Source organism: Hyaena hyaena, unplaced genomic scaffold (genome assembly GCF_003009895.1).
Source record: "Hyaena hyaena isolate Hyena2069 unplaced genomic scaffold, ASM300989v1 scaffold_1011, whole genome shotgun sequence".
NCBI classification, from domain to species: domain Eukaryota; kingdom Metazoa; phylum Chordata; class Mammalia; order Carnivora; family Hyaenidae; genus Hyaena; species Hyaena hyaena.
In genome coordinates this window covers 107,956-122,208 of record NW_024081643.1, presented here as the reverse complement: position 1 = coordinate 122,208, position 14,253 = coordinate 107,956, and the positions used below count along the sequence as shown (strand labels likewise).

Here is a 14,253-nt window from a genome sequence, read left to right as displayed (position 1 = left end):
CAAAATTCTGATGACATTTTTCACAGAAATAGAGCAAACAATTCTCAAATTTGTATGGAACCACCAAACCTCAAAGACCAAAGCAGTCTTAAAGAACAAAACTGGAGACACCACACATCCTGATTTCAAACTACATTACAGGGCATAGTAACCAAAACAGTGTGGTTTTGGCATAAAAACAGGCACATAAGCCAGTGGAACAACATAGCCCAGAAATGAACCCAAGCATAGATGGTCAATTGATTTTTGACCAGGGTCCCAAGAATTCACAGTGGGGAAAGGATTGTCTCTTTAATAAGCCGTGCTAGGAAAATTGGGAAGCCATATACAAAAGACTGAAACCAGACTCCTATCTCACACTGTATACAAAAATCAACTCAAAATGGGTTAAAGACATGAACACAAGACCTGAGACTGTAATACACTGTCATTTTCACCTCTCAAATATATCAGAAAAAAATTTAATGAGACTATTCAGTGCTGGTGAGGATGCAGCAAGATAGGAGTGTGTATGCAGTGCTGATTAGAAAGCACGTTGCTGCAAGCTTGAAAAAAAAAAATCAGTCTAGAAGTGCACATATGGAGCCTGTAAAATATTCACACTAGTTGATTAGCTAGTCTGTCCTAAAGACAAAATCCAAAATATAGAAAAGCTTGGTGCACAAAAATATACATCAGAGCACTCTTTAAAATAGATAAAAGGGGGCACCTGGGTGGCTGCTGGTGGTACTTGCGATTCTTGATCTTGGGGTCATGACTTCATGTCCCATGTTGGTTATAGAGATTACTTTAAAAATAAAAATAAATTGAGGTGCCTGGTTGGCTCAGTCGGTTGAGCATCCAACTTCAGCTCAGGTCATGATCTCACATTCTGTGGGTTCGAGCCCTGCATTGGGCTCTGTGCTGACAGCTCAGAACCTGGAGCCTGCTTCGGATTCTGTGTCTCCCTCTCTTTCTGCCCCTCCCCTGCTCGCTCTCTGTCTCTGTCTCTCAAAATAAAGACATAAAAAAATTTTTTAATAAAAAAAAATAAAAATAAATAAAATAGACAAAGAAGTAACCCAAAATGTTCCCAAGTAAGAGAATTGAATAGAAAACTACAGGATATAGTGTCATGTAGCCATTCACATAATGTTCATGAAAATCCATTAATTACACATTGTCGAATTATTCCATTCCATTTTGTCGAAGGAAATAAAATTAAAATTGAATAAATAGTATGATTTTTGTTATTAAAAATATGCATAGGAAAAAATTGAAAAGATTCTACTAAATGGTAAGACAATATTTAAAGGAGATGAATTTGTGTGTGAATTTTGAGGTCATTAAGACCCCATTAAGGTGTTTCCATATTTTAAATATTTTTAATAATTTTTTTAACGTTTATTTATTTTTGAGAGACAGACACAGAGCACAAGTGGCAGAGGAGGAGAGGGAGAGGGAGACAGAATCCGAAACAGGCTCCTGACTCTGAGCTGTTATCTCAGAGCCCAACGCAAGGCATGAACTCACAAGCCATGAGATCATGACCTGAGCCGGAGTTGGACGCTTAACCAACTGAGCTACCCAAGTGCCCTTCCATAATTTAAATTTTATATGAGCACATTTATAATCAAAAGCTAAGGATTACCCACACACACATGGTTTATTATTTTCAGCCCAATCTTCCTCTATCTGGAAAACAGCTTTTCAAAACAACTTTTGACAAAAGGAAAAAAAGCTCATTGTATTCATTTGTTGGAGCTGCCATAAAATATCACAGACTGGGGAGCTTCAACAATAGAAGTTTATTTCCTCACAGTTCTGGAGGCTAGAAGTCTAAGATCAAAGCAGGGACAGGTTTGGTCTCTCCTGAGGCCTGTCTCCTGCACTTGCAGACTGTCTTCTTCCTGTGATCGCACATGCCCTTGACTATGTGCAGTCTCCTCCAGGGATCTTTTCCTCTTCATATAAGAACACCAATCCTGGGGCACCTGGGTGACTCAGTCGTTCAAGTGCCTGACTTCAACTCAGGTCATGATCTCGTGGTTGGGGAGTTTGAGCCCTGCATCCTGCTCTGTGCTGACAGCTCAGATCCTGGAGCCTGCTTTGTATTCTGTCTACCCGCACCACCACCACCCCTCCGCCCCTCCTCCACTCATGCTCTGTCTCTCTCTCTTTCTCTCAACAATAAATATTTAAAAAAATAAAAAACACCAGTCCTATGGGATTTGGGCCTTGCCCTTATGACCTCATTTAACCTTAATTACCTCTTTCATGTCCATATCTCCAAAAGCAGTCATGTTGGATATTAGGGCTTTAACATATGAATTGGGGAACTGGGGGATACAGTTCAATCCTTAACACATAGTTATCTATTTACCGTGCCCTGGTCTCTGTAGATATGGAAGTGAATAATACAAAGGTAAGTAAAAGTGCTTATTTTCTTGGAATTCCCATTCTAATGAGACAGGGAGAATATTAAACAGTAAAAGTGCTAGAAATACTTTGAAACAATTTAAAACAAGGTGACAGGGATAGAGTGACCAGCTGAGGAAGGGAGGGTTGCTGAATTAGTCTGGGCAATGGGGGAAGGGCTCTCTGAGGAGGTGTCACTTCTGTCACAATCTATGATGAGAGGTCTATGCTAACATTCCTTAGAAGCCACAGGAAAACGTGTAGCCTCTCAGCCTATGGCAGCCAGTCTTCCATGCTGCTGTGTGGGGCTGAGCTGGGTCTGAGGGGATTGAGGACTCCATTTAGTCATGGAGAATCTGTTCCGTAGTGACACTAAAGCATGCTGTCTAGGCCAAAGCTATGGGGAGGGGGGCACCTTCCATGGGCTTTCTTGCCACTGTGACATTTCCACAGCTCACACTAAAAACTCAATGAAAAACCAGCAAGAACTTGACTCAGGCATGAGGCGTCCTAATCCCAGTCTTCTCATTTCCCTCTCTTCTTGATTTATACTTAAATAATTATTCATCTGCCCTTCTCAAAAAGGAACTTGGGCCATTGAACAGTGGAGATTATATATGCTAAACAGTTTGTTGCAGTTAATAACTACTTCTGCTTTGAATATTTGTAACATACAGGGCATAGCAGAGGACTTTCTGAAGAGTTACAGTAGCTTCATTTATCCACGTAGGCTCAAAAACAACTTAAGTATTTTGAGGTCATAACTGCTATAAAAATATATATTCTGTTGTTTTAGGCATGATCACTTTACTAAAAATGCTGCATGAATCCTGAGTGATAGCGTGTTTTCTTCACTGGCTTGCCCAGAGTCCATAACACTAACTACTGTCTTCAAGGGGAGCCCATTGTTTTCCAAGTTGCTCATCTCTGCTCTGTATGACCTGCCAGGAAAGCATTCCCTGGATTTTGACACAGGCAAATAGAAATGACAAATGCAGTGATTTAGATCTTAACCTTATGTGCTTTCTGTACAAAACACACAAAACCTCTTTTGAACTTTGCAGTTGCCATTTAAGCTGTAATAGGCTGTCAGCCTAATGTGTCTACTGGTAAAGTCATTCTGGGTCTGTATGTTGCTCCCAAGGTTACCTTCAAATGAAAAACCTGTGAAACTTTGAGACATTGTTTTCCATTTTTATGTACTGGATTAACTAAATGACTTTCAGGTCATCTACCTTTTAGGCCAATGGGCACTGCCTAATTTTTACATATTAGATTTTGTCTTACTTTAAAGTATACATTTATTTTTCTGAGTGACACCCTTGAAATGAGATTTCAATTTCATAAGGCTCCAAAATACTGATTCAAGGTTTTGGCTTATCAAATGCCCCACCTGTCATTGGCTAAATTAAATTCCTCCATGAAGTTGCCGGAAATAAGTTATCTTTCTCTGAACTCCTTATGGTAGTACATTGTACATATCATTTATCTATTATATGCTACCTTCCATTTTGAGTATTTATTTACTAACCTTATCACTCAAGTTATATTTTAAATCCACTGAGGACAGGGAGTTTGTGTTAAACATCTCTTTATCACCCTTCACTGTGCCTTACCATAAGATGTTTATGGAAAATATTTCATGAATTAAAGAATATATTAAAATAATAATGAAAATGTCCAGTCACTGTAATTTGTGAATGGTGTAGAGTATTCTGCCCAAGTCAGGAGTCATTTGATACACTTCCCAGTGACAGTTGCTTTATCACCTAAGAACTAGTGAGTGCCGGGCAGGTGGGCATCCCTATGTGTTGTTGTGCAGAGGTTATATATGTCCTCTTACAGACTGTGGCACTGGGGTAGGGGCACAGTGTGAGGACAAAGTCATAGAAATGGAGTGACAGCCTAGTTCGTCATGTCCCTTTTGTAAAATAGATCATCAGCCACCATGTTGTTCTGGCACCACAATCTTTACAGTAATGGTTATTCATTTGTTTTTATTTTATGCATCTTCTAGTATACTCCACAGCAACTGGTTATTAATGTACCAGATATTTTTACTTTGTTAGATAGATGTTGTTATCTCCATTTAGTAAATGAGACAGTGGGAGCTAATAGAGTGAAAAAAAATCCAAAGGATTATACAGCTAGCTAAGAAACAAAGCCCAGATATGAACCCAGATATTCTTGGTTCTCAATCCTTTGGTTCCTGTGAATTAAAGATGTCCACCCTACTAACAATGTAAATGTCATCGTGACTGAGAAGTTAAGTAAATGTTCTTGAGAGAGCCATTCCTGAAACTAAATAAAAGGTTTCATTAAGAGGACATATGACTCTAAGATATGCCTAATTGATATTCTATAAGTTTGGGAGCATACCTTTACTACTGCTCATTAACAACATATTCTCTTGCATTACTGAATCAGTGCTGCCTTTAATGAACTTTGGGGAAAGAAAAATAAAATGATACCCTCACTTTAAGGGCAATGTCATAGGAAGCAATTTATTATAATATGTGTAAAATAGAGTTTTGGGTAATTACTGTCAAGATACATATCATTTTCAAAATTTTTAGTGAATTTTTTCTATGAATCATGTCCTGTTACAGAATGAATACCTAAATGAGGATGTTAATGCCAGAGTTATTGAATATGAAGATAACCGGCCCCTCCTAGATATGTTTCTGCAGAAGCCAATGGGTCTACTGTCTCTACTCGATGAAGAAAGTAGATTTCCCAAGGCCACCGACCAGACTCTTGTAGGTGAGTTTTAAATCCAATATGTTTGCATAGTTTTGTGCTGTAGTCACGTAATGCTATCAATGACTTCAAAAGAATGTTGTTTCATTATCTGGGAGAAAACAGCTATTACAAAGCCTGCATGTGTAATTAAAGAAGAGGCTTTGTATCTAATATCTGGACCAGTGAATGTTTAGGGTGAAATAGGGTGAAATATTTAATGATGAATTAACCAAGTTTGGATATTGGACTTCTCCTTATGTTATGGTAGAGCTCCAATTACAGGATCTTGTGTTTGAAATAACTTTAAAAATTATCCAGCACCCCTCCGCTGCCACACACACACACAAAAAAGAAATCATCCAGCCCCTAATTGGAAATTAGAGGGCAGGGCAAAGGGCCAGCTCTATAATTCGAAGAGACACCTAATGGGGAGGAAATGCATTTGTCTGTGATGTTCTGGTCACTTGTCTATTACAGGCAAATAGCCTCAAATACCTTAATAATCTCTAAATTACAGTATGTTAATAAATATTTATAATAATCCTGGGTCATCAAAGAAAGCATAAACATTCATTTTTTTCTGTTTGAGAAGGCACAGATAGGTTTCCTAGATTTAAAAGATTATCATCTAAAAATGGTTAAAATTAAAAGTCTTACTCCTGAGGTCAAAAAAATATCTTTAGCTTGTTCAGGTAAAAAATATTTTTTTAAATGTGGAAACACCGTATTCCCTATTAGAAGGAGACATTGACTATGTTTAATAAATATTTGCCGAAAATTTAGATTCACATTTTCTCTCATTTATTTTCGGTGATAGACCCTGTTTCTTATGGTTAAGTCTGTGATGTTGCCTGCTGCTGACTCACTGATCGGGTTATTCTCTCCTCTAATTGGACAATACTCATGACAATACTAATGAAAAACAACCCCAAAGTTGTGGGAAAAATTATTTCATAGCAATCACTTGATTTTTAAAATGTCCCTTCTAGGACATGGCATAAAAAGTTCTCTGAAGATGGCAAAATTGTTAAAGGGATGTAACTGCCTTTATGATCCTACATTTTTCCTGTGTAACCAATAACAGCTTACAGCTCCTCTAATAGAAAGGAGAGCAGAATGCCAGATTCCTAAACTCATCGCTTCACATCAAACTGGGTTTCACAAACTTCTTTGATCAGTTAATCTCAGGTAGAGATCTTTCCTCTTTACCCATGGGTCACAAAATGTGGTCCCCAGACCAAGAACATCAGTATCACCTGGGAACTTGGTAGAAATGTGACTTCCTGGGTTCCCTCCTAAGTCAGAGCTTTGTGTTTTAATAGGCCCTCCAGGGAATTCCGATGCTTACTAAGGTTTAAGAACTGCTCTAAATCATAATAGAATGGTTAAATTCATGATGTTGAGTTTTGCTTCACCATTCATATCCCAAATCTGAATTTGGCAGCTACGTGAAATTATTTTTTTCACTGCACATTGTCCATTTTATGATGAAAGAGATGGTTCTATCAATCAGTATTTTTCGAGGATCTCTTCTTACATGGCTTGATATTGGAATTGAACTTTTTTTTCTATAGAAAAATTTGAAGGTAACCTGAAATCACAGTACTTCTGGAGGCCCAAAAGAATGGAACTTAGTTTTGGAATTCACCATTTTGCAGGAAAGGTAAGAAGTTTGAAGAATTAGGACTGAGTTTCTCTTAGTCTTTCATCACATAATAGTGATGAACGTGAAAATTATGGCCCAAAATATTTACATGGTTATAACCAGATAGCCATTTGTTTCTGCCCCAATCTGGCCCTGACTCTGTGCTCCAGCCTCCCATGATCTGTCCATTCCACTGCCAGCCACACCCACTCCAGGGCACCTACCCCTAGCATATATCCTGCAAAGGTTAAAAAAAAAATCCTTCTCCTAGTTAACAAACACAATATTATAGTTTTTCTAGAGGAATTTGTATTAAGAAACTTAGGGAAAATAAGAAAGAAAAGAAAGAGACGAGCTTCAAAGCCCCCATCTTTCTAATCCTAAGATCTGGCTTTGGGTGACATTGGCTGGCAATGGGAACCTACTTTTTCCTTCTTTTAATGAGAGCTGACAGCCTTTTCTATCAACTGCCTTTTTCAAATGTGAGGTGCTTCCCTCTCCCCTGCAGCCTTTGTCCCTCCTCCCTCCCAATAGGAGAAAGTGCCAGGTTGGAATTGTGGTCAGATAATGGAGCTAGCCTAGGTGGGATTGACTAATGGACTGGACCGTTCAGTGGATGGATGTTTATGCGTTGATGGATATGCCTTTCCACACCAGAGCAGACCTCAGATACATTGTCCTATACTCAGAGAATGCTCTATTTCCCTTCTGCAGAAAATAGCAGGTCATTCCCTCACAATAATGTTGTAAATATGGAGGACTGAGAAGATGTTAAAATGAAGAACGAATGCATAGAATGAGAAAAATAACACAGAACCTGGAAGATTCAGGTCTACTAGGTCTTCTCTATCTATCTATCTATCTATCTATCTATCTATCTATCTATCTATCTATCTATTTAATATAATTTATTGTCAAATTGGCTAACATACAGTGTATACAGAGTGCTCTTGGTTTTAGGGGTAGATTCCCGTGATTCATTGCTTACATACAATGCCCAGTGCTCATCCCAACAAGTGTCCTCCTCAATGCCCATCACCCACTTTCCCCTCTCCCCCACCTCCATCAACTCTAGTTTGTTCTCTGTATTTAATAATCTCTTATAGTTTGCCTCCCTCCCTCCCTGTTTGTAGCTATTTTTCCCGTTTCCTTCCCCCATGGTCTTCTGTTAAGTTTCTCAAGTTCCACATATGAATGAAAACATATGATATGTCTCTTTCTCTGACCAACTTATCTATTCCACAGACTTCAATATTCCAGACTTTTGTCACTGAAACAAATCTACCTTAAATATTATAGTTATAATCTCTCCCATGAGGTTGAGCATATGATTTTCTAAAAAAGCCTTTTTAAAAATTTTTCTTATGTTTTATTTATTTCTGAGAGAGAGACAGAGACAGCTTGAGCAGGGGAGGATCAGAGCGAGAGGGAGTCACAGAATCCGAAGACAGGCTCCAGGCTCTGAGGTAGCTGTCACCACAGACCCCGATGCGGGGCTTGAACTCACGAACCATGAGATGATGACCTGATGACCCGAGCCGAAGTTGGATGACCTGAGCCAAAGTCAGACACTTAACTGACTAAGCCACCCAGTGCCCCGATTTCTGTTTATTAATCTTGTATNGTCAGAGAGAGAGGGAGACACAGAATCTGAAACAGGCTCCAGGCTCTGAGGTAGCTGTCACCACAGACCCCGATGCGGGGCTTGAACTCACGAACCGTGAGATCATGATCTGACCCAAAGTCGGATGCTTAACTGACTGAGCCACCCAGACGCCCCCCAAATAAGCCTTTTTTTAAACATCCATTAAGAATTTCCTATGATTGGGGTGCCAGGGTGGCTCAGTTGGTTAAGTGTCTGACTCTTGATTTTGGCTCAGGTCATGATCCCGGGGTTGTGGGATCAAGCCCTGCATTGGGCTCCACACTGCGCATGGAGCCTGCTTAAGACTCTCCCTGACTCCCTCTGTTCCTCTCCCCACTCGCATTCTCTCTATATATAAAAATATAAATAAAAATTTAAAAATTAAGAAAAAATTTCCCATGATCATTTTATCCAGTTGTTTTTAACAGCTTTATTAGTCTGTTTGGGCTGCCTTAACAAAATATCACAGGATGGGTAGCTTAGACAACAGAAATGTATTTTCTCAAGTCCTGGAGGCTAGAAGGCCAAGATCAAGGTACGAGCAAGGTTGCTATCTGGTGAGGCTTCTCTTCCTGGCTTGCAGATGGCTGTCTTCTTGTGGAGTCCTCATGTGACCTCTTCTCTCTGTACATGTGGGGAGAGAATGAGAGATTTCTGGTTTGTCTTCCTCTTCTTACAAGGACACCAGTCTTATAGGATTAGGGGCTCACCCTTATGACCGCATTTAATGTTAGTTATCTCCATAAAGACCTTATCCAATACAATCACATTTGGGGTTAGAAATTCAACATATTAATTTTGGAGGGACATAACAACAGTCATACTAGGTCATCGTACAGAAATCTTTAGGTTACATTGATCTTAGACAGTCTTGAAATTATTTAGAAGTGCCAGAAACACTCATAGAGTACTTAGACCACACTACTACTGAGAGAAAAAAAAAAATCTATCATGGCCAATTCATTGCACATCAGTCAAGTTTCATAAAAATGAGAATGCCTTGGTGGCCACAGGGTGTTTTCTTTATGCACCCCAACACTCTAAACAGACAAAGGAAACACACCAAATTTCTAACATAATAAATAAGGAGAATCAAACCTCTTTTATCATTTCAACCCAAATAAAATCACCAAGACACAAATTTTTCTCTCACAAAATATGGTGTAAACTTGGAGAAATTTGCTTTTCCAACCAAATTGTAATGAATTGCCTTTATAAATCTTTGTATACCTGTTGCTCAGCACAGAGGAAATTCTCAGTAAACACCAGCTGATGATTTGGCTGCTGCTGCTGCTGATGATGATGACAATGATGATGACATTGGTTGTGACACTGATGATAACATACTTTATCAACAGGTCCTCTATAATGCAAGTGGGTTCTTAGCTAAAAATAGAGACACTCTTCCAACTGATATTGTGCTGCTTTTGAGATCATCCGAAAACAGCGTAATTCGGCAATTGGTCAGTCACCCTCTCACAAAAACAGGTAAGCTAAGGCAGTTTCCTTTAACTGAGAAGGTTCTTCAGGCCCAATCAAGTAGTTTCTGACTGTGATTTTCATGAGTATAATCCTCCATTTTTTATGTTGGTTTGTTTTCAGCTCACTAAATACACATTTATTAATATCTCCTGTCCACATTGTCTGAAGAAAATGTAAAAATGAATGGAAACAAACTAGGTTTGCATTAAAGGAAGTGTTTGAAGCATTTAGCCAGAAAAAAATGATGGTATTTTAGCTACTCACTAGAAGAATATGTTGATCTCTGAACAGTTCAAAACCACATCTGTTTCAGGACTGGGTAACTTTTGGGTGGTACTTTAAGGCTCTACAGATTTAGTGAGCTTTGCCTTATTGATTAAAAACTTACATCCATAGACATGCTTGCATTTGCTTTTAAGTAGGTAAAAATGTGGTTTAGGTTGTTTATATGTCTTGGATTTTGTTTTATTATTTTGCATTTCTTTTTGATGGCTTTATTGAGGTATAACTGACATACAATAAATAGCATATGTTTAGATAGTAAAACACAATGAAGTTTTGACATACATAAACACCAGTAAAACCAAAACTGTATTCATCACCCCCGATGATATTTCCTTGTGACTCCGTAATCTTTCCCACCACTCCTCCTGACCCCTATCCAGTTGTTCTAGCACCATTTGTTGAAAAGATTGTTCTTTCCCCCATCAAATTGCTTGGACAGCCTGTTGAAAATTGATTGACTATATACATAGAGATCTATTTCTGGACTTTCTGTTGTGTATCACTGATACTACACTTCTTGATTACTGTAACGTTATAAAAAGTAATTGAAATCAGGTAGTATAAACTACCCAACTTTGTTCTTTTTCACAGTTGTCAAGGCAATTATAATTTCTTTGCTTTTCCATATAAATTTTAGAATAAGCTTGTCAATTTCTACCCCAAATCCTGGTGAGACTTTGGTTGGGATGTACCTGTAGCTATAGATTAATTTCAGGCTAAGTGATATCTTCACAATATTGAGGATTAGGGTTATGAATTCAACATATTAATTTTGGAGGGATACTATTCAGTCCTTAATAACAGCCATATTGGATCATCCTATAGAAATTTTTGGGTTACAATGTTAGAAAGTCTTCCAATCAGGGAGCACAACATAGCTCTCCATTTATTTAAGTCTTCCTTAATTTCTCTCCACGATATTTTGTAGTTTTCAGTGTGTGAGCTTTGCTAGTATATTAGAGTTTATGCTATTATAAATGGTAATTTTTAATTCAAATTCTGTTTGTTGCTAGTATATAGAAATCCAGTTGATTTTTCTGTATTGATCTTTTGCCCTACAATGTTGCTAGACTCATTTATTAGAGTAGCTTTTTTTGTAAATTCTATGTAGAATGATCTAAAGATCATCAGTGTAGATGTTCATGTCATTATGAAAAAAGAGTTTGCCCTTTCTTCTGCATTCTGTTCAGTTTTTGTCTTCATCTTGCCTGGGTGCCCTGGGTAAAATCACCAATGCAATATTGAATACAAGTAGTAAGAGTGAACATTCTAGCCTTATTCCTGATCTCAGAGAGAAAGCATGCAGTTTTTCCCCAGTAAATATGATGTTAGCTGTAGGTTTTTCGTAGATGTCCTTTATCAGGAGGAGGAAGTTCTTTCCATTCCTAGTTTTCTGATTACTTCTCAGGTATGCCTGTTTAAATTTTGTCAGATGATTTTTCTGCATCTATTGAGATGATCATTCGTTTATTTTTTAATTTGTAAATATAGTATAAATCAATATATTGATTGATTTTTTAAATGTTATACCAACTTTTTATTTCTGGGAAAAACCTGACAAGGTCACAATACATTGGACTTTTATGTATTGCTAGATTCAATTTGCTAACATTTTATTAAGAATGTTTGCATCTATGTTCATGAGGGATATTGGGCTATATTTTTCTTATAATTTTTTTCTAATTTTGGGATCAGAGTAATACTGGCCTCATAGAATGAATTGAGAAGTATTGCTTCCTCTTCGGTTTTCAGGAAGAGTATTATTTATTTCTAAATTCCTTTGTAGAATTCACCAGTGAAGCCATCTGAAGGGTTTTGGTGAGGTTTTTAACTACAAATTCAATCAAATTTTTTAACAGATGTAAGTTTTTTGGGTTTTGTTTTGCTTTTTTTTTCTGAGAGAGAGAGAGACAGCGTGAGCAGGGGAGGGTCGGAAAGAGAGGGAGACTCAGAGTCTGAAGTAAGCTCCAGGCTTTGAGCTGGCTGTCAGCACAGAGCCCAACACAGGGCTCAAACCCACAAACCATGAGATCATGACCTGAGCTGACATTGGACGCTTAACCAACTGAGTCACCCAGGTGCCCCAAATTTTTTTAACAGACATAAGGATATTTTTTAAATGAGCTTTATAGTAGGTTGTGTCTCTTATGAAATTTGTTTCATCTATGTAGTCATATTTATTGACATAAAGTTGATTATAATGTTCCCTTATTATCCTTTAATATCTGTAGATCTTGAACTTTTATCAGCTCTCTCGTTCCTGATCTGGGTCTTTTATATCATCTTTCACTTTATTCGTGATAGATTTTCTAGAGATCTTATCAATTTTATTGATCTTCTCAAAGAACCAGCATTATAGTATATAGTTTTGTTGATTTTCATTGGCTTTGCTTCTATTTTGTTGATCCCTCTTTCTTTCTTTCCTTCTTTCTTTCTTTGTGGTTTTTGTCATTTTTGTTTCCTTTCCTCTGTTTACTTTGGGTTTTATTTTGTCTTCTTTTTCTAGTTTCTAAGGTGAGAACTTAGATCATTGATTTAAGAAAGCATTTCTTCTTTTCTAATATAAGTACTTATATGGATTATTTGTAAGTACTTAAATTCTAAAAATATTAGTATTTTTCATATCTTTGTGTTGTGGCCTTCTCATTTAATTCCATAGTGCTCAGAATGCATTATTTGTATGATTTAATCCTTTTAAATTTAATGAGATATATTTTATGGCCTAGAATATGGTCTACCTTGTTTTATGTTTCATTTACACTTGAAAATAATGTGTATTCCACGGTGTTGCATGGAGAGATATATAAATGTCAATTAGGTCAGGTTGGTTGATAGTATTGGTCAATGCTCAAATCTTCTGTATCCTTACTGGTTTCCTCTCTCCTGGTTCTACCAGTTCCTGAGAGAGGAGTTTTGAAATATATGATTATAATTGTCAATTTATCTATTTTTTCTTTCATTCCTATCAGCTTTTGCTTCATGTATTTTTCATATCTTTTATTGGACACATACACATTTAGAATTATTATATCTTCTTGAAAAATAGACCCCTTTATTATTATTAAGTGACCCTTTTTATCCTTGGTAATATTCTTGGCTCTGAAATCTACTTTGCCTGGTATTAATATGGAGAGTCCAACTTTCTTATGACTAGTGGTTGAATGGTCTATCTTTTTTTATACTATCAACTTCAACTTATTTTTGTGTGTATATTTAAACACAACTATGTGTTGTCTACAACATGGACTTTGCTTTTTAAAATTCTTACAATCTCTGCCTTTTAATCGATGTGATCAAACCATTTATATTTAATGTGATTATTGGTATGGTTGGGTTTGACTTCACCATTTGCTGTTTGTTTTCTATTGTTACATCTGTTATTTTCCATACTCTTCACCTGGATTCCCCTCCTTGCGTTACAGCATAAAACCTCTTAGACAGAAAGATGGAGTAATCATAGGGCTCACCCCGTTTGTTTCCTCTTGCTGAGGGATCAATGTCCTGGACTGCTTGATGCCCAATGTACAAAAACTGTTATTCCTAGACAAATACAGTATGAGTCTTTTTATATAAGGCATTTATGGCAGTCAAAATCAGAGACAAAAAAGACAATGGTGGTTGCTGGGGGTGGAGGGAATGGGGACTTGGTATTTAATAGGTATAGAGTTTCCATTTTACAAGAGGAGAAAAGTTATGGATGGTGGTGATAGTTGCATAACATTATGAATGTATGCTACTGAACTGTACACTTAAAACTGATTAAGATGCTAAATTTTATGTTATGTAAATTTTACAATAAAAATGAAAAGGGATAAAAACTATTGTTCACATATTTTGTATGGTTTTTTTTTAGTTATTTAAGTTAATCCAGGCTGTGTTGTTTTATCATGCCCAGAAGCAAAACATCTTCATGTTTTCTTTAATTTTTTTAAATGTTTATTTTTGAGAGGGAGAGAGAATGAGAACACAAGCAGGGGAGGGCCAGAGAGAGAGGGACACAGAATCTGAAGCAGGCTTCAGGCTCTGAGCTGTCAGCACAGAGCCCAATGCAGGGCTC

At 37.3% G+C, this 14,253-nt stretch overlaps 1 protein-coding gene across 1 annotated transcript in view; it reads left to right on the top strand.

The window, feature by feature from the left end:
- Positions 1–14,253, top strand: part of MYO3A (myosin IIIA) — a 234,417-nt gene that overhangs the window by 154,530 nt on the left and 65,634 nt on the right. Inside the window, exons 20-22 of the mRNA XM_039221773.1 lie at positions 5,007–5,160; positions 6,714–6,802; positions 9,788–9,917. Of these exons, the coding sequence (XP_039077704.1) occupies positions 5,007–5,160; positions 6,714–6,802; positions 9,788–9,917 (373 nt within the window). The remainder of the gene's footprint in view (positions 1–5,006; positions 5,161–6,713; positions 6,803–9,787; positions 9,918–14,253) is intronic.